The sequence below is a fragment of the Coregonus lavaretus genome, assembly GCF_964263955.1.
Source record: "Coregonus lavaretus genome assembly, chromosome: 5".
Taxonomy (NCBI): domain Eukaryota; kingdom Metazoa; phylum Chordata; class Actinopteri; order Salmoniformes; family Salmonidae; genus Coregonus; species Coregonus lavaretus.
The window spans coordinates 33,024,750-33,046,597 of record NC_139992.1 but is presented as its reverse complement, the minus strand read 5'-3'; the positions used below and the strand labels follow the sequence as shown (position 1 = coordinate 33,046,597).

General features: G+C 43.3%; 1 protein-coding gene across 1 annotated transcript in view; it reads left to right on the top strand.

The window, feature by feature from the left end:
• LOC311129664 (E3 ubiquitin-protein ligase MYCBP2-like) overlaps nucleotides 1-21,848 on the top strand; it is a 319,573-nt gene that overhangs the window by 184,056 nt on the left and 113,669 nt on the right. Inside the window, exons 32-35 of the mRNA XM_084162035.1 lie at nucleotides 244-435; nucleotides 1,692-1,898; nucleotides 15,248-15,385; nucleotides 20,916-21,094. Coding sequence (XP_084018161.1) covers nucleotides 244-435; nucleotides 1,692-1,898; nucleotides 15,248-15,385; nucleotides 20,916-21,094 — 716 coding nt within the window. The remainder of the gene's footprint in view (nucleotides 1-243; nucleotides 436-1,691; nucleotides 1,899-15,247; nucleotides 15,386-20,915; nucleotides 21,095-21,848) is intronic.

Here is a 21,848-nt window from a genome sequence, read left to right as displayed (position 1 = left end):
TTCATTATTATCTAAAAAGCTCAACTTATCCTAGGTCAGCACTCCTACTCTGAGACATTTTGTGAATATCCCATATCTAGCACAGGGGTTGGCAATCTCTCTTAACCTATGTTGCTGTTGTGTAACACTCACCTATTAAAATGTTATCTTTTTTTTTTTTTTTTTTACAATCAGAGAAGACACTATTGCAGACCTTTCTTTTCTTTCACTTTCTTTCTCTCCTTTCTGCTCTCCCCCTTTCAGACGGAGGAGAACCTGATGGGGATGACCAGTTTCCGGGAGGTTCTTGAGAAGATGCTGGTCATCGTGGTGCTGCCGGTGAGGAAAAGCCTGAGGAAAGAGGTGGAGCTCTTCTCCCCCCACCTGGTCTCCAACACCTGTGGCCTGCTGGCCAGCATAGTCTCTGAGCTCACCGCCTCTGCACTTCGCTCCGAGGTAAAGAATACACACATAGCGTGTGCACACAGATACGAGCAGGCACGCCACACACACACACACTATATCTGGTTTATGTCTAAAGAGATAGCTCAATGTTTGGGATTTAATTCATTACCAGGTTCTGCCCATTCAGGGATTGAACAGAACAATACAGGACATTGATATTGTCAGCATTTTTACAAATTAAATCTATTCCTGTTACTGGGTTGGCTGGATTCGTAATTTAATCAGCATTCCCCAATTTTGTCTAAATCAAATTTAGACCTGACTCCAGTCCAAATATAGTGCTCTGTTGGGGTTGAGAGATGATGTCATTCAGTTTTGATATCCACCATTTACAGTGTATTGTTTCATTGCAATTGTAATATTCAAGGTCAAATAAAAGGTTTAAAATTATAAAAACAAAACAGAGAGAACAGAAAAAAATGGCAGAATGACTGATCTTGTTTACAAGACGCTGAGTCACTTGGGGGAGTGACGTCTCTCACTCTGTCCATCCATTCATCTATCCAACCACTTTTCCGTCTGTTTCGCTGTACCCAGCAGCTAACGGCTGCATTCTCAACACTCAATCTCAATCACTCTGGCACCTTGTCATCATGGCAACAGCCCCAGCTGCTTTTCGAAATCTATCTTTGATATTGTCAAGGAAACTGCTATTATTCCCTATTGGTACATGGATATCCGTGTAACAACGACAGGCAGGCTCTCTCTGGCCAAATAGGTGTTGCATAAATAGCAAGGTGACTAATACTAACCACACCACGTAGATCAGGACATCCTTATAGTACTGTTTTTGTTTCTGGCCGATGTCATGGTCGATGAGGTTGTATCATTCATCATTGATTATCTTCTACAATAACAATGGAAAGCCCCTCCTCATGTTTATTCACCTCGGTACTACCACCTGGTGGAATTATAAAGCTCATAAATAACACACGTTTGGCACATGGAGTCTTAATGATGTAATTAGCTTTTTGTAATCTGGTTTTCTGGTTGACAATAAATCATATAACCAGATTAGAACCAATTGGTCTCTGTTAGAACCAGGTAAAGACATATTTTTCATGACAAGATCAAGACGTCATGGGAAACGTCATATTTTGGTTATTGTCTAGTCAGATTACAACCAGATAACCCTATTTCTCTGGTTGCAAAAATTACATAATAAAATGTCCTTATACAACCAGTACATGACCACATAAAAACTATATAAAAGACACCATAATGACTTGTCTCTTCGTCTGTCCCAGGAGGACGGTCTGAACTCGCTTCACTCTGTGAAGTCCACTCCCAACCGCTTCACCAAGACGAGCCAAGGCCGCAGCTGGAACACAGGCAACGGCTCTCCGGATGCCATCTGTCTGATGGTGGACAAGCCTGGCGTGGTGCTGGTGGGCTTTTGTGTCTACGGCGGCGGGGGCATCCATGAGTACGAGTTGGAGGTGCTCGCTGATGATGTAAGAATTTTAGATCTGCCTTTTATTCATTGTTAATTTTGGCAGCTATTTTAGATTTATTTTAGTCTGTCTTTTTATTAAAATACCTTTTAGTCTTAGTCACATATTAGTAATTTCATCAGTCTCAGTTTTAGATATTAGTCAGTCATTTTGGTCAACGCATTTTTATTCTTCTCAATATTACCTCTTTATATTTACCTCTAACTTCCATCATGTGCACATTCAGATAACCTTGTTCAACTAAACTCATAAAAAAAAGAAACATCCTCTCACTGTCAACTGCGTTTATTTTCAGCAAACTTAACATGTGTAAATATTTGTATGAACATAACAAGATTCAACAACTGAGACATAAACTGAACAAGTTCCACAGACATGTGACTAACAGAAATTGAATAATGTGTCCCTGAACAAAGGGGGGTCAAAATCTAAAGTAACAGTCAGTATCTGGTGAGGCCACCAGCTGCATTATGTCCTGCAGTGCATCTCCTCCTCATGGACTGCACCAGATTTGCCAGTTCTTGCTGTGAGATGTTACCCCACTCTTCCACCAAGGCACCTGCAAGTTCCCAGACATTTCTGTGGGGAATGGCCCTAGCCCGCTCCCTCCGATCCAACTGTCCCAGACGTGCTCAATGGGATTGAGATCCGGGCTCTTCGCTGGCCATGGCAGAACACTGACATTCCTGTCTTGTAGGAAATCACACACATAATGAGCAGTATGGCTGGTGGCATTGTCATGCTGGAGAGTCATGTCAGGATGAGCCTGCAGGAAGGGTACCACATGAGGGAGGAGGATGTCTTCCCTGTAACGCACAGCGTTGGGATTGCCTGCAATGACAACAAGCTCAGTCCAATGATGCTGTGACACATCGCCCCAGACCATGACGGACTCTCCACCTCCAAATCGATCCCGCTCCAGAGTACAGGCCTCGGTGTAACGCTCATTCCTTCGACGATAAACGTGAATCCGACCATCACCCCTGGTGAGACAAAACCGTGACTCGTCAGTGAAGAGCGCTTTTTGCCAGTCCTGTCTGGTCCAGCGACGGTGGGTTTGTGACCATAGGCGACATTGTTGCCGGTGATGTCTGGTGAGGACCTGCCTTACAACAGGCCTACAAGCCCTCAGTCCAGCCTCTTTCAGCCTATTGCGGACAGTCTGAGCACTGATGGAGGGATTGTGCGTTCCCGGTGTAACTCGGGCAGTTGTTGTTGCCATCCTGTACCTGTCCCGCAGGTGTGATGTTCGGATATACCGATCCTGTGCAGGTGTTGTTACACGTGGTCTGCCACTGCGAGGATGATCAGCTGTCCGTCCTGTCTCCCTGTAGCGCTGTCTTAGGCGTCTCACGGTACGGACATTGCAATTTATTGCCCTGGCCACGTCTGCAGTCCTCATGCCTCCTTGCAGCATGCCTAAGGCACGTTCACGCAGATGAGCAGGGACCCTGGGCATCTTTCCTTTGGTGTTTTTCAGAGTCAGAAGACAGGCCTCTTTAGTGTCCTAAGTTTTCATAACTGTGACCTTAAATGCCTACCGTCTGTAAGCTGTTAGTGTCTTAACGACCGTTCCACAGGTGCATGTTCATGAATTGTTTATGGTTCATTGAACAAGCATGGAAAACAGTGTTTAAACCCTTTACAATGAAGATCTGTGAAGTTATTTTGATTTTTACGAATTATCTTTGAAAGACAGGGTCCTGAAAAAAGTTTATTTTTTTGCAGAGTTTACAATCCCCTTCTGTATCTTAGCTGGCAATATTTATATTGTGGCATATTATAACCATAGTATCCCATGAGTAATCATAGGCTACAAAGCTGGTTGCAGGTTAAACAATTTACAATTCTGATATTTTACCCATAATTTCTTCCTTTGTCTGAGGAAGGTGTGTAAATAACAATGATTTCCTTGAAAAGGGAAGAATCTGAGCTACTTCTAATATTCAGCAAATAGCATTAGTATTTCCAACCGGAGAAAGCAACTGCAAGCAACTCGCATTTGCGGACTGCGAGAGTGGTGATAGCACACATGGCTTCTTATGTGATTTGAGCAAAAATGGCCAATATGAAAGTAAGAGAGAGGAGACATTATAGTTTCGTAACAGTCAAGTGTCTGTGCAAAACAGATGAGACGAGTGAGCTGCTTTTATTGACAGCCAGGGTCGGGAGCTGTGTTTGTGTGGCAGTGGCACAGGGCTCATGTCAAACAGCCCGGGAAACTAACAGACGTTCATTCTGCCAATGAGGCTATTGCATTAAATATTCTGCAAATCCATTCATGCTTGTGATAGGACAAAACATGTTGCAAATTTAATGTCCATTAGTTTCATGTGGAATTTTTGTCTCATCAACTAAAATGAAAACAAATGTATTATAGTTAGCATTTTTTTCATGGCATCTCATCTCGTTATAGTGATTAGAGCTTACTTCCTAAACTGGATTACATCAAGATCTGGGCTATGCAGACAAATACGAACATTCTGGTATTACATTCTACATTTTAGTCATTTAGCAGACGCTCTTATCCAGAGTGACTTACAGTTAGTGAGAGTATACATTTGTTTTTTTCATACTGGCCCCCCGTGGGAAACGAACCCACAACCCTGGTGTTACAAGCACCATTTTTATCACAACTGTTAGAGACGGAATCTAAAACAAAAATCCAGACAATCACATTTGTATGATTTTTAAGTAATTCATTTGCATTTTATTGCATGACATAAGAATTTGATACATCAGAAAAGCAGAACTTAATATGTGGTACAGAAACCTTTATTTGCAATTACAGAGATCATACGTTTCCTGTAGGTCTTGACCAGGTTTGCACACACTGCAGCAGGGATTTTGGCCCACTCCTCCATACAGACCTCCAGATCCTTCAGGTTTCGGGGCTGTCGCTGGGCAATACGGACTTTCAGCTCCCTCCAAAGATGTTCTATTGGGTTCAGGTCTGGAGACTGGCTAGGCCACTCCAGGACCTTGAAATGCTTCTTACGGAGCCACTCCTTAGTTGCCCTGGCTGTGTGTTTCGGGTCGTTGTCATGCTGGAAGACCCAGCCACGACCCATCTTCAATGCTCTTACTGAGGGAAGGAGGTTGTTGGCCAAGATATCGCGACACATGGCCCCATCCATCATCCCCTCAATACGGTGCAGTCGTCTTGTCCCCTTTGCAGAAAAGCATCCTCAAAAATGATGTTTCCACCTCCATGCTTCACGGTTGGGATGGTGTTCTTGGGGTTGTACTCATCCTTCTTCTTCCTCCAAACATGGCGAGTGGAGTTTAGACCAAAAAGCTCTATTTTTGTCTCATCAGACCACATGACCTTCTCCCATTCCTCCTCTGGATCATCCAGATGGTCATTGGCAAACTTCAGACGGGCCTGGACATGCGCTGGCTTGAGCAGGGTAACCTTGCGTGCGCTGCAGGATTTTAATCCATGACGGCGTAGTGTGTTACTAATGGTTTTCTTTGAGACTGTGGTCCCAGCTCTCTTCAGGTCATTGACCAGGTCCTGCCGTGTAGTTCTGGGCTGATCCCTCACCTTCCTCATGATCATTAATGCCCCACGAGGTGAGATCTTGCATGGAGCCCCAGACCGAGGGTGATTGACCGTCATCTTGAACTTCTTCCATTTTCTAATAATTGCGCCAACAGTTGTTGCCGTCTCACCAAGCTGCTTGCCTATTGTCCTGTAGCCCATCCCTGCCTTGTGTAGGTCTACAATTTTATCCCTGATGTCCTTACACAGCTCTCTGGTCTTGGCCATTGTGGAGAGTTTGGAGTCTGTTTGATTGAGTGTGTGGACAGGTGTCTTTTATACAGGTAAAGAGTTCAAACAGGTGCAGTTAATACAGGTAATGAGTGGAGAACAGGAGGGCTTCTTAAAGAAAAACTAACAGGTCTATGAGAGCCGGAATTCTTACTGTTTGGTAGGTGATCAAATACTTATGTCATGCAATAAAATGATAATTAATTACTTAAAAATCATACAATGTGATTTTCTGGATTTTTGTTTTATATTCCGTCTCTCACAGTTGAAGTGTACCTATGATAAAAATTAGACAGACCTCTACATGCTTTGTAAGTAGGAAAACCTGCAAAATCGGCAGTGTATCAAATAATTGTTCTCCCCACTGTATTTCTCAACTTTCCTAATATTAAGCACAATGTTTCTCTTTACAACAGGCTGGCATGAAAATGAACTACAGGAAAAGTGTCCTCCATTCGCTATATAAGTGCATAGATGACGTTATTTTTTTCCCCACTGCCCCTGTTTCGAGACAGGTGCATGATAATGGTCCATTCTAATTCACATAATTTCACACACACACTACCGTTCAAAAGTTTGGGGTCACTTAGAAATGTCCTTGTTTTTGAAAGAAAAGCAATTTTTTTTTGTCCATTAAAATAACATCAAATTGATCAGAAATACAGTGTAGACATTGTTAATGTTGTAAATGGCTATTGTAGCTGGAAACGGCATATTTTTTATGGAATATCTACATAGGCGTACAGAGGCCCATTATCAGCAACCATCAGTCCTGTGTTCCAATGGCACGTTGTGTTTGCTAATCCAAGTTTATCATTTTAAAAGGCTAATTGATCATTAGAAAACCCTTTTGTAATTATGTTAGCACAACTGAAAACTGTTGTGCTGATTAAATAAGCAATAAAACTGGCCTTCTAGAGACTAGTTGAGTATCTGTAGCATCTGAAATTGTGGGTTCGATTACAGTCTCAAAATTGCCAGAAAGAAATAACTTTCTTCTGAAACGTGTCAGTCTATTCTTGTTCTGAGAAATGAAGGCTATTCCATGCGAGAAATTGCCAAGACACTGAAGATCTCGTACAACGCTGTGTTCTACTCTCTTCACAGAACAGCGCAAACTGTCTCTAAGAGGTGTGGGAGGCCCCAATGCACAACTGAGCAAGAGGACAAATACATTAGTGTGTAGTTTGAGAAACAGACGCCTCACAGGTCCTCAACTGGCAGCTTCATTAAATAGTACCCGCAAAACACCAGTCTCAACGTCAACAGTGAAGATGCGACTCCGCAATGCTGACCTTCTAGGCAGAGTTGCAAAGAAAATGCCAGATCTCAGACTGGCCAATAAAAAGAAAAGATTAAGATGGGCAAAATAACACAGACACTGGACAGAGGAAGATTGGAAAAAAGTGTTATGGACAGAGGAATCGAAGTTTGAGGTGTTCAGATCACAAAGAAGAACATTTGTGAGACGCAGACCAAATGAAAAAATGCTGGAGGAGTGCTTGATGCAATCTGTCAAGCAATGGTGGAGGCAATGTGATGGTCTGGGGGTGCTTTGGTGGTGGTAAAGTGGGAGATTTGTACTGGGTAAAAGGGCTCTTGAAGAAGTTAGGTTATCACTCCATTTTGCAATGCCGTGCCATACCCTGTGGACGGCGCTTGATTGGAGCCATTTTCCTCCTACAACAGGACAATGACCCAAAGCACAGCTCCAAACTATGCAATAACTATTTAGGGAAGAAGCAGTCAACTGGTATTCTGTCTATAATGGAGTGGCCAGCACAGTCACCGGATCTCAACCCTATTGAGCTGTTGTGGGAGCAGCTTGACCGTATGGTACGTAAGAAGTGCCCATCAAGCCAATCCAACTTGTGAGGTGCTTCAGGAAGCATGGGGTGACATCTCTTCAGATTACCTCAACAAATTGACAACTACAATGCCAAAGGTCTGCAAGGCTGTAATTGTTGCAAATGGAGGATTATTTGACAAAAGCAAAGTTTGAAAGACACAGTTATTATTTCAATTAAAAATAATTATTTCTAACCTTGTCAATGACTACATGTCCTATTCATTTAGCTATATTTCCTATTCAAACTCATTTCATGTATGTTTTCATGGAAAACAAGGACATTTCTAAGTGACCCCAAACTTTTGAAAGGTAGTGTATATTATTTAGTATATGTAAAGACAAGATTAAATCAAGAATAGTCTGATGGGTGACAATATTAGCCTATCACTGAATACCTATCACTGAATTATATATTATTGCTTGTGTGCAGTAAGGCAACAAACAGTGCATGCCTTTTTTGGTGACTTTCAAATCATAGTCGCACACCTCATGTAGCCTAGCCCATAGGCCTATATGTTTTGATAAGGTTTGTATCAAAACTAAAGTGGACAAATAACTTCTTAAAATTAAGTACATTAATCCGCTTTACAACCGGTGTAGAGCCAAACTTGCATGCAGTGAGGGAAAAAAGTATTTGATCCCCTGCTGATTTTGTACATTTGCCCACTGACAAAGACATGATCAGTCTATCATTTTAATGGTAGGTTTATTTGAACAGTGAGAGACAGAATAACAACAAAAAAATCCAGAAAAACATATGTCAAAAATGTTATGAATTGATTTGCATTTTAATGAGGGAAATAAGTATTTGATCCCTCTGCAAAACATGACTTAGTACTTGGTGGCAAAACCCTTGTTGGCAATCACAGAGGTCAGACGTTTCTTGTAGTTGGCCACCAGGTTTACACACATCTCAGGAGGGATTTTGTCCCACTCCTCTTTGCAGATCTTCTCCAAGTCATTAAGGTTTCAAGGCTGACGTTTGGCAACTCGAACCTTCAGCTCCCTCCACAGATTTTCTATGGGATTAAGGTCTGGAGACTGGCTAGGCCACTCCAGGACCTTAATGTGCTTCTTCTTGAGCCACTCCTTTATTGCCTTGGCCGTGTGTTTTGGGTCATTGTCATGCTGGAATACCCATCCACGACCCATTTTCAATGCCCAGGCTGAGGGAGATTTGACGGTACATGGCGCCGTCCATTGTCCCTTTGATGCGGTGAAGTTGTCCTATTCCCTTAGCAGAAAAACACAGCCAAAGCATAATGTTTCCACCTCCATGTTTGACGGTGGGGATGGTGTTCTTGGGGTCATAGGCAGCATTCCTTCTCCTCCAAACACGGCAAGTTGAGTTGATGCCAAAGAGCTCCATTTTGGTCTCATGTGACCACAACACTTTCACGGCGTATTGTGTTACCAATTGTTTTCTTGGTGACTATGGTCCCAGCTGCCTTGAGATCATTGACAATATCCTCCCGTGTAGTTCTGGGCTGATTCCTCACCGTTCTCATGATCATTGCAACTCCATAAGGTGAGATCTTGCATGGAGCCCCAGGCCGAGGGAGATTGACAGTTATTTTGTGTTTCTTCCATTTGCGAATAATCACACCAACTGTTGTCACCTTCTCACCAAGCTGCTTGGCGATGGTCTTGTAGCCCATTCCAGCCTTGTGTAGGTCTACAATCTTGTCCCTGACATCCTTGGAGAGCTCTTTGGTCTTGGCCATGGTGGAGAGTTTGGAATCTGATTGATTGATTGCTTCTGTGGACAGGTGTCTTTTATACAGGTAACAAGCTGAGATTAGGAGCACTCCCTTTAAGAGTGTGCTCCTAATCTCAGCTCGTTACCTGTATAAAAGACACCTGGGAGCCAGAAATCTTTCTGATTGAGAGGGGGTCATTAAAATGCAAATCAATTTATAACATTTTTGACATGCATTTTTCTGGATGTTTTTGTTGTTATTCTGTCTCTCACTGTTCAAATAATCCTACCATTAAAATTATAGACTGATCATTTCTTTGTCAGTGGGCAAACATACAAAATCAGCAGGGGATCAAATGCTTTTTTCCCTCACTGTACATAGACGGTTCGTGAGTTTCAAGTTTGGGGAAGATAATTTTCACCATAAAAATACACTTTTTCATAATAATCGCATTTGCGGTCACAACTGTCCCAGACTATGTTTGGAATATGTATTTACTTTGGTGGTCTCTGGGTAGAAAAATCTAGCTGGCTCAGCCAGCCATTGGCGAGGCCTTCAGAAGGCCTCTGCTATTCAACTGTATTGCGGTATAATTTTGGAGTGACAGTGGAATGAACCAATCACATTTTGACTTGCAATGGGTGGGACATTTTTGTTTTGTTCACTACTGAGAGCGAAAGACATAATGAATTCATACAGAATAGCAGGCTGATAAACAGCCAATACAGTAGGTTGCGGCAATACACTCAGGTTGTAGTCTGCCATAAATCCTTGAAGAAGAATAGAGCGCAAGAGAAAATAATCAGTGTAGCAAGCAGTAGTTTTCCCACACTAACGCTAGTAATGTTAGCTAGCTTGTGTTGTAGTATTGTGACAATGGCGATGGTGGCTGCAGCAACTGTTATCAACTTCAAGGTGGATGTTGTTGCTAATTTGTTAGCATTACCCTTTTCAAGATTTACTTTAAAATTTACAAATTATCATAATCTGGTGACTGGCACTGTTTTTTGTTGCAGCTCGCTTGCTGTTAGCTATCTCTTTGAAAATAATGACTGTGAAACATTGTTGCATTTAAACTTTAGATCACCCATTAGTGTGATGAATGTGATAAAACATATTTGCAATGGGAAGTAATAGCTGGTTTGTTAATTTCATTTTGGACTGTCACCTTTGATGTGACACTGTCACTGTTGTTGTCGCTATTGGTGATAGTGTGATATTAGTGTTGGCTACCATAAGTTGTGTAAACAGTGCATTATTTTATGCAGTGTGTCATGTTGTATCCATGCCGGTTCCGTCTCTGTGTGTGCGAAGCACTGCCAGGTCTGTTTGATTAATTAATAATGTCATCAAAAAGTATTGCTCCAGGGCCTCCCGAGTGGTGTGCATCGCAGTGCTAGAGGCGTCACTACAGAGCCGGGTTCGATCCCGGGCTGTATCACAACTGGCCTTGATCGGGAGTCCCATAGGGTGGCGCACAATTGGCCCAGCGTCATCCGGGTTAGGGGAGGGTTTGGCCGGGGGGGGCTTTACTTTACCCCGCTCTAGCGACTTCCTTGTGGTGGGCCGGGCGCCTGCAGGTGAACCTGTCGTCAGGTGAATGGTGAGCCAAGAGCGCCGACACATTGGAGCAGCTGGTTTCTTGGTTAAGCGGGCGGGTGTTAAGAAGTGCGGGTCATGTATCCAAGATGGCATAGCAGTGCGGTTGTGTTTTCTGTAGTGTCCTCATGTAAATAGCCTTTTTATTTTTTTATTTTTATTTTTTGTCTTTTTCGTATATATTTATCTCTCACTTTCCATCCTTTAACTAAATATACTTTCCTGCAACCCGCCTCACCCAATGTGGAATGTATTCTATTATTTATTCATACATTTTTATCCAGAACCTCTGGCTGAAACTAGCCAGCTAGCCAGCTAACTAGATACTTGCTATTAGCCACCGTTAGCGGTCTTCACCATTGTCCGTGGCCTGCACTACCTACCAGCCAGCTCTAGCCTGGACAATTATCGACCAGTCTGCACAGTCTGCACATCGCGCTATCGAGCCAGATCATATCAGATTTTCTGCCGGAATCACTGAATCACTGGACCTTAACACCGGATCATCGCAACTAGCTAGCTGCAACCGAATGGCTGTTGTTGTTAGCTAATCACCGCTGTCCATTAGCAAGCCCAAGTTAGCATTGAGCTAGCCTCGAGCCAGGCCCATCTCCCGGCTATCTACCTCTCTGTTGACACGGAGCCCCGCCGATCCATCACGACTGGTCTGCCAACGTAATCGTCTGATGTGGTTTCAACAGGCTTTCCGTTGCGATGACCACGAAGATCCATATGCTAGCCCCAGCACGCTAGCACACGCAATCAACAGCCGTGCCTCCAGCTCGCCTGTAGCGTAGCAGTCACTGAACTCCTCCCGGACTTACTTATTGCTGTTCACTGGACCTTATGATCACTCAGCTACACAGCTGATGCCTGCTGGACTGTTCCTTTATACGGTACCCCATCCTGTTTATCTGTTTAGCCTCAGCTCAAACTTTCGTCGCCATTACCAGCTGTTGTCTTAGCTCTCTCAAATAACACCTGTGATTGCTTTATGCCTCTCTCCCATGTCAATATGCCTTGCCTATTGCTGTTACGGTTAGTTCTGACTTTACTTTTTCAATGTAGAGCCCCCAGTCCTGCTCAACCTGTCTCAGATAGATCCTTTGTCCCACCCCCCCCCCACACGCGGAGACCGGCTCAGTCGGTGTCTCCAGTGATGCTATCTCTTTCATTGTTACCCAACGCTTAGGTTTACCTCCACTGTACTCATATCCTTCCATATCCTTGTCTGTACATAATGCCCTGAATCTATTCTACAACGCTCGGGAATCGGCCCCTTTTATTCTCTGTACCCAACGCACTAGAAGACCAGTTCTTAAAGCCTTTAGCCATATCCTTATTCTACTCCTCATCTGTTCCTCTGGTGATGTAGAGGTTAACCCAGGCCCTGTAGCCCCCAGTATCACTCCTGCTCCCCAGGCGCTATCATTTGTTGACTTCTGTAATCACAAAAGCCTTGGTTTCTTGCATGTTAACATCAGAAGCATCCTCCCTAAGTTTGAGTTGTTCACTGCGTTAGCACACTCAGCCAACCCTGATGTTCTAGCAGTGTCTGAATCATGGCTTAGGAAGGCCACCAAAGATTCTGAAATGTCCATTCCCAACTACAACAATTTCCGTCTAGATAGAACTGCCAAAGGGGGTGAAGTTGCAATCTATTGTAGAGAGCCTGCAGAGCTCTATCATACTATCCAGGTCTGTGCCCAAACAGTTTGAGCTTCTACTTCTAAAAATCCACCTTTCCAGAAATAAGTCTCTCACTGTTGCCGCTTGCTACAGACCCACCTCAGCCCCCAGCTGTGCCCTGGACACCATATGTGAATTCATTGCCCCCCATCTATCCTCATAGTTCGTATTGCTTGGTGACCTAAACTGGGATATGCTTAACACCCCGGCCGTCCTACAATCTAAACTAGATGCCCTCAATCTCACACAAATTATCAAGGAACCTACCAGGTACAACCCTAAATCCGTTAACATGGGCACCCTCATAGATATCATCCTGACTAACTTACCCTCTAAATACACCTCCACTGTCTTCAACCAGATTCTCAGCGATCACTGCCTCATTGCATGCGTCCGTAATGGGTCCGTGGTCAAACAACCACCCCTCATCACTGTCAAATGCTCCCTAAAACACTTCAGTGAGCAGGCCTTTCTAATTGACCTGGCCCGTGTATCCTGGATGGATATTGACCTCATTCCGTCAGTAGAGGATGCCTGGTTTTTCTTTAAAAGTGCTTTCCTCTCCATCTTAAATAAGCATGCCCCATTCAAAATATTCAGACCTAAGAACAGATATAGCCCCTGGTTCACCCCAGACTTGACTGCCCTTGACCAGCACAAAAACATCCTGTGGCGTACGGCATTAGCATCGAACAGCCCCCACCATATGCAACTTTTTTTGGGAAGTCAGGAACCAATATACACAATCAGTTAGGAAAGCAAAGGCCAACTTTTTCATACAGAAATTTGCATCCTGTAGCACTAACTCCAAAAAGTTTTGGGACACTGTAAAGTCCATGGAGAATAAGAGCACCTCCTCCCAGCTGCCCACTTCACTGAGGCTAGGAAACACTGTCACAACCGATAAATCTACGATAATTGAACATTTCAACAAGCATTTTGCTACAGCTGGCCATGCTTTCCACTTGGCTACCCCTACCCCGGCCACCAGCTCTGCACCCTCCGCTGCAACTTGGGGGTGCCACAGGGTTCAAATCTCGGGCCGACTCTATTCTCTGTGTATATCAATGATGTCGCTCTTGCTGCTGGTGACTCTCAGATCCACCTCTACGCAGACGAAACCATTTTGTATACATCTGGCCCTTCATTGGACACTGTGTTAACAAACCTCCAAACGAGCTTCAATGCCATACAACACTCCTTCCGTGGCCTCCATCTGCTCTTAAATGCTAGTAAAACTAAAAGCATGCTCTTCAATCGAACGCTGCTGGCACCCGCCTGCCCGACTAGAATCACTACTCTCTGACTTAGAATATGTGGACAACTACAAATACCTAGGTGTCTGGTTAGACTGTAAACTCTCCTTCCAGACTCACACTAAGCATCTCCAATCCAAAGTTACATCTAGAATTGGCATCCTATTTCGCAACAAAGCCTCCTTCACTCATACTGCTGAACATGCCCTCGTAAAACGGACTATCCTACCGATCCTTGACTTCGGCGATGTCATTTACAAAATAGCTTCCAACACTCTACTCAGCAAATTGGATGTAGTCTATCACAGTGCCATCCATTTTGTCACCAAAGCCCCATATACTACCCACCATTGTGACCTGTATGCTCTCGTTGGCTGGCCCTCACTACATATTTGTCGCCAAACCCACTGGCTCCAGGTCATCTATAAATCCCTTCTAGGCAAATCTCCACCTTATCTTAGCTCATTGGTCACCATAGCAACACCCACCCGTAGTATGCGTCCCAGCAGGTATATCTCACTGGTCATCCCCAAAGCCAACACGTCCTTTGGTCGCCATTCCTTCCAGTTCTCTGCTGCCAATAACTGGAACAAACTGCAAAAATCTCTGAAGCTGGAGACACTTATCTCCATCACTATCTTTAAGCACCAGTTGTCAGAGCAGCTTACCGATCACTGCACCTGTACACAGCCCATCTGTAATTAGCCCACCCAACTACCTGATCCCCATATTGTTATTTACATTGTTATTTATTTTGCTCATTTGCACCCCAGTATCTCTATTTGCACATCATATTCTGCACATCTATCACTCCAGTGTTAATACTAAATTATAATTGTAATTATTTTGCACTATGGCCTATTTATTGCCTTACCTCCATAACTTACTACATTTCCACACACTCTATATAGATTTTCTATTGACTGTATTTTTGTTTATTCCATATGTATCTCTGTGTTGTTGTTTTTTGCGCACTGCTTTGCTTTATCTTGGCCATGTTGCAGTTGTAAATGAGAACTTGTTCTCAACTGGCTTACCTGGTTAAATAAAGGTGAAATAAAATAAAGAAATAAAAAATGTTTCGGAGGACGCATGACTCAACCTTTGCCTCCTGAGCCCGTTGGGGAGTTGCAGTGATGAGACAAGATCGAAATTGGGGAGAAAAGGGGGGTAAAATACAAAAAAGAAAGTATTGCTCCTCCTTCACTAGAACTAGAATGGTCTGACTACAGAAGATATAATGTCGGGCGCATTAAGTGATGCTATGTTTTCTGTTATTTTCTTGATTTTTATGTTTGATACAACGTATTGGAAGATTTTAGGTCCCTCTGAAGGACTAGCTCCTATAGTCACAGTTCGCCACTGATTTATACATATGGCTTTTCAACAGTAAAAGTTCAAAAAGCTTCTTAACTTCTTCTTGTTTCTCACCACTTCTCTCCTTTCTTTCTTTCCCCTCTTCCCTTCATCTCCCCCTCCAGGCCCAGACTGAGCACCCTGGGGATTCGGTCCACACCCACAGGTGGACGTCTCTGGAGCTGGTGAAGGGAACCTACAGCACCGATGACTCCCCCAGTGACATTGCAGAGATACGCCTCGACAAGGCTGTGCCACTCAAGGTACACATGACTTGAAATATGTGACCTATTCAGTAGTGATGTGGTAAAAAAAATTATAGTTACATATCGTAATCTTTTTTGGGGAAGATTTTATATTGATATTTGACTCCCAAGTATTGATTTGTAAATAAATAAATGAATACAAATATGTATTTTTTTTAACTGTTAGCTAGTGATCTCCTGAGTGGCGCAGTGGTCTAAGGCACTGCATCGCGGTGCTAACTGTGCCACTAGAGATCCTGGTTCGAATCCAGGCTCTGTCGCAGCCGGCCGCGACCGGGAGACTCATGGGCGGCGCACAATTGGCCCAGCGTCGTCTAGGGTAGGGGAGGGAATGGCCGGCAGGGATGTAGCTCAGTTGATAGAGCATGGCGTTTGCAACGCCAGGGTTGTGGGTTCGATTCCCACGGGGGGCCAGTATAAAAAAAATATGTAATCACTAACTGTAAGTCGCTCTGGATAAGAGCGTCTGCTAAATGACTAAAATGTAAATGTAAATGTTTACCTGCGCCAACACTCCGGTATTTTACATCATATAGCTTTTTCTCCATCTTCTTTTTAAATTGTGAGCCAACATGTTTTCATCTCTTTTATTTCCCTGACTGAGCAAAACTTGTTTTCTCATGCCCTCTCTTGTCTCTCTGCAGCAGAAATATAGTGAGCAATATGTTTGGAACATCAAATCGCAATAGAATCACATTATCGAATCTCAAGACTGAATCGTGAGAATCGCAGTACATACACTACTGGTCAAAAGTTTCAGAACACCTACTCATTCACAGTTTTTTACATTGTAGAATAATAGTGAAGACATCAAAACTATGAAATAACACATTTGGAATCATGTAGTAACCAAAAAAGTGTTAAACAAATCAAAATATATTTTATATTTGAGATTCTTAAAATAGCCACCCTTTGCCTTGATGACAGCTTTGCACACTCTTGTCATTCTCTCTACCAGCTTCACCTGGAATGTTTTTCCAATAGTCTTGAAGGAGTTCCCACATATGCTGAGCACTTGTTGGCTGCTTTGAGAGCCAGTTTCATCATAGCGCTTAAAGTTCTTGAAATTGTCCGTATTGACTGACCTTCATGTCTTAAAATAATGATGGAATGTTGTTTATCTCTGCTTATTTGAGCTGTTCTTGCCATAATATGGACTTGGTCTTTTAACAAATAGGGCTATCTTCTGTATACCCCCCACCTTGTCACAACACAACTGATTTGCTCAAAAGAATTACAAATTAAAGAAATTCCACAAATTAACTTTTAAGAAGGCACACCTGTTAATTTAAATGCGTTCCAGATGACTACCTCATGAAGCTGGTTGAGAGAATGCCAAGAGTGTGCAAAGCTGTCATTACATTTACATTTTACATTTTAGTCATTTAGCAGACGCTCTTATCCAGAGCGACTTACAGTTAGTGAGTGCATACATTTTCATACTGGCCCCCCGTGCTAATCGAACCCACAACCCTGGTGTTGCAAACACCATGCTCTACCAACTGAGCTACAGGGGGCCTACATTTGGTTGTCATCATCTTCTTAGCTGTGTAACTTCAAGGTTAGGAGGTTGGTGATTATAGGGTAGTGTGCACCAGGGTAGGGGTCAATTCAGGATCAATTCACTAAATCCAGGAAGTAAATTACAAATGTGGCAGGACGACACAGAGCGGCCTAGAACGCTGCTAACAGGAATAGGGACTCAATAAACTACCCAAAGCTCAATCTACATGCAACTTTAATGATCCAACCAAAATTATAATACTAGGTCTAACATCTGGGATATCCCTCCAACCAACCCCAGGCTACCTCATACCTCTCTATATCAGGCTGATGTTGTAAAGATGTGGATCTTGCTTCCTCAGATCAAATGGGTTAGGGTTGGTCTACAGACGGGGTGAAGGAGGACCAGTACCCCTCAGGCCTCCTCCATCAACCCCTCTTCCTCCTTTCCTTATATTATTCTTCCATATTTACTCCTCCTCATCGCTTCTCCAGTTTCTTGAACTTGGCCTCATCGCAAAGAGTGGCTATTAGGAGAATCTCAAATATAAAATATATTTTGATTTGTTTAACACTTTTTTGGTTACTACATTATTCCATATGTGTTATTTCATAGTTTTGATGTCTTCACTAATATTCTACAATGTAGAAAATAGTAAAAATAAAGAAAAACCCTTGAATGAGTAGGTGTTCTAAAACTTTTGACCGGTAGTGTATATCAGCACTTAAGTATCATGATAATATCGCATCATGAGGTCCTTGGCAATTCCCAGCCTGCTATACAGACATATCTATTCCTCAATCTAACCATATACAGTGAGGGGGAAAAAGTATTTGATCCCCTGCTGATTTAGTATGTTTGCCCACTGACAAAGACATGATCAGTCTATAATTTTAATGATAGGTTTATTTGAACAGTGAGAGACAGAATAACACTATATTATAAATTGATTAGCATTTTAATGAGGGAAATAAGTATTTGACCCCTCTGCAAAACATGACTTAGTACTTGGTGGCAAAACCCTTGTTGGCAATCACTGAGGTCAGACGTTTATTGTAGTTGGCCACCAGGTTTGCACACATCTCAGGAGGGATTTTGTCCCACTCCTCTTTGCAGATCTTCTCCAAGTCATTAAGGTTTCGAGGCTGACGTTTGGCAACTCGAACCTTCAGCTCCCTCCACATATTTTCTATGGGATTAAGGTCTGGAGACTGGCTAGGCCACTCCAGGACCTTAATGTGCTTCTTCTTGAGCCACTCCTTTGTTGCCTTGGCTGTGTGTTGGGTCATTGTCATGCTGGAATACCCATCCACAACCCATTTTCAATGCCCTGGCTGAGGGAAGGAGGTTCTCACCCAAGATTTGACGGTACATGGCCCCATCCATCGTCCCTTTGATGCTGTGAAGTTGTCCTGTCCCCTTAGCAGAAAAACACCCCCAAAGCATAATGTTTCCACCTCCATGTTTGACGGTGGGGATGGTGTTCTTGGGGTCATAGGCAGCATTCCTCCTCCTTCAGACGGGCCTGTGTATGTGCTTTCTTGAGCAGGGGGACCTTGCAGGCGCTGCAGGATTTCAGTCCTTCACGGCGTAGTGTGTTACCAATTGTTTTCTTGGTGACTATGGTCCCAGCTGCCTTGATCATTGACAAGATCCTCCCGTGTAGTTCTGGGCTGATTCCTCACTGTTCTCATGATCATTGCAACTCCACGAGGTGAGATCTTGCATGGAGCCCCAGGCCGAGGGAGATTGACAGTTATTTTGTGTTTCTTCCATTTGTGAATAATTGCACCAACTGTTGTCACCTTCTCACCAACCTGCTTGGCGATGGTCTTGTAGCCCATTCCAGCCTTGTGTAGGTCTACAATCTTGTCCCTGACATCCTTGGAGAGCTCTTTGGTCTTGGCCATGGTGGAGAGTTTGGAATCTGATTGATTGCTTCTGTGGACAGGTGTATTTTATACAGGTAGCAAGCTGAGATTAGGAGCATTCCCTTTAAGAGTGTGCTCTAATCTCAGCTCATTACCTGTATAGAAGACACCTGGGAGCCAGAAATCTTTCTGATTGATAGGGGGTCAAATACTTATTTCCCGCATTAAAATGCAAATCAATTTATAACATTTTTGACATGCATTTTTCTGGATTTTGTTGTTGTTATTCTGTCTCTGTGTTCAAATAAACCTATCATTAAAATTATAGACTGATCATTTCTTTGTCAGTGGGCAAACATACAAAATCAGCAGGGGATCAAATACTTTTTTCCCTCACTGTATGCATGCATCCATCCACCCTTCTTTAGTGTTTATATACAGTGGGGAGAACAAATATTTGATACACTGCCGATTTTGCAGGTTTTCCTACTTACAAAGCATGTAGAGGTCTGTCATTTTTATCATAGGTATACTTCAACTGTGAGAGACGGAATCTAAAACAAAAATCCAGAAAATCACTTTGTATGATTTTTAAGTAATTAATTTGCATTTTATTGCATGACATAAGTATTTGATCACCTACCAACCAGTAAGAATTCCGGCTCTCACAGACCTGTTAGTTTTTCTTTAAGAAGCCCTCCTGTTCTCCACTCATTACCTGTATCAACTGCACCTGTTTGAACTTGTTACCTGTATAAAAGACACCTGTCCACACACTCAATCAAACAGACTCCAACCTCTCCACAATGGCCAAGACCAGAGAGCTGTGTAAGGACATCAGGGATAAAATTGTAGACCAGCACAAGGCTGGGATGGGCTACAGGACAATAGGCAAGCAGCTTGGTGAGAAGGCAACAACTGTTGGCGCAATTATTAGAAAATGGAAGAAGTTCAAGATGACGGTCAATCACCCTCGGTCTGGGGCTCTATGCAAGATCTCACCTCGTGGGGCATCAATGATCATGAGGAAGGTGAGGGATCAGCCCAGAACTACACGGCAGGACCTGGTCAATGACCTGAAGAGAGCTGGGACCACAGTCTCAAAGAAAACCATTAGTAACACACTACGCCGTCATGGATTAAAATCCTGCAGCGCACGCAAGGTCCCCCTGCTCAAGCCAGCGCATGTCCAGGCCCGTCTGAAGTTTGCCAATGACCATCTGGATGATCCAGAGGAGGAATGGGAGAAGGTAATGTGGTCTGATGAGACAAAAATAGAGCTTTTTGGTCTAAACTCCACTCGCCGTGTTTGGAGGAAGAAGAAGGATGAGGACAACCCCAAGAACACCATCCCAACCGTGAAGCATGGAGGTGGAAACATCATTCTTTGGGGATGCTTTTCCGCAAAGGGGACAGGACGACTGCACCGTATTGAGGGGAGGATGGATGGGGCCATGTATCGCGAGATCTTGGCCAACAACCTCCTTCCCTCAGTAAGAGCATTGAAGATGGGTCGTGGATGGGTCTTCCAGCATGACAACGACCCTAAACACACAGCCAGGGCAACTAAGGAGTGGCTCCGTAAGAAGCATCTCAAGGTCCTGGAGTGGCCTAGCCAGTCTCCAGACCTGAACCCAATAGACAATCTTTGGAGGGAGCTGAAAGTCCGTATTGCCCAGCGACAGCCCCGAAACCTGAAGGATCTGGAGAAGGTCTGTATGGAGGAATGTGCCAAAATCCCTGCTGCAGTGTGTGCAAACCTGGTCAAGACCAACAGGAAATGTATGATCTCTGTAATTGCAAACAAAGGTTTCTGTACCAAATATTAAGTTCTGCTTTTCTGATGTATCAAATACTTATGTCATGCAATAAAATGCAAATTAATTACTTAAAAATCATAAAATGTGATTTTCTGGATTTTTGTTTTAGATTCCGTCTCTCACAGTTGAAGTGTACCTATGATAAAAATTACAGACCTCTACATGCTTTGTAAGTAGGAAAACCTGCAAAATTGGCAGTGTATCAAATACTTGTTCTCCCCACTGTACCACAGACTCAATGCCACTTATGATATGAAAACAATATATGTTGCACAATCCAGTTTTTCCTCCCATATCCCTCATCTGATTGATAATCTTTTTACATTTTACAGGAGGGTGTGAAATACGCTGTCCGCCTGCGTAACTATGGCAGCCGAACGGCCAATGGGGACGGAGGGATGACCACGGTTCAGTGTTCCGATGGCGTGGCCTTCACCTTCGGCACCTGTAGCCTGAGCAGCAATGGGACCAACCAGACTAGAGGACAGATACCACAGATACTGTACTACAGGTATACACAGACACACACACAGAGACAAGAGACACAGCCTCAAGTTGATATTCATGTCATGGTTATAACATCTACAGAAAATAGAGAAATGCAAAAGGTGGACGGGTTGCCATTTTTATATTCAGAACCACATTCCTGTAAAGCTTAGAGAGAATCTGATGTTAAATACTGTTGAAGTAAAATGGCTACAGGTTCATCTGCCTCACCTAAAGCCCATTCTGGTGGGAAGCTGCACTAGACCACCAAGTGCTAATAGTCAGTATCTGGATAACGTGGGAAGAATCATTCACTTAACCTCAACTAAATCTTGTAATGAATAATGTGGAAATTGACTAAACTAAACTGCTTGGAGTAACCCTGGATTGTAAAATGTCATGTTCAAAACATGTTGATACAAAAGTAGCTAAGATGGGGAGAAGTCTGTCAAAAATAAAGCGCTGCTCTGCCTTCTTGACAACAGGCCCTAGTTTTGTCACACCTGGACTACTGTTCAGTCATGTGGTCACAAAGAGGGACTCAGGAAAAATGCAATTGGCTCAGAACAAGCAGCGCGGCTGGCCCTTAAATGTACACGGAGAGCTAACATTAATGATATGCATGTCAATCTCTCATGGCTCAAAGTGGAGGAGAGATTGACTTCATCACTACTTGTTTTTGTAAGAGGTGTTGACAAGCTGATTGTACCGAGGTGTCTTTTTAAACTACTAGCACACAGCTCAGACACCCAAGCATACCCCACAAGACATGCCACCAG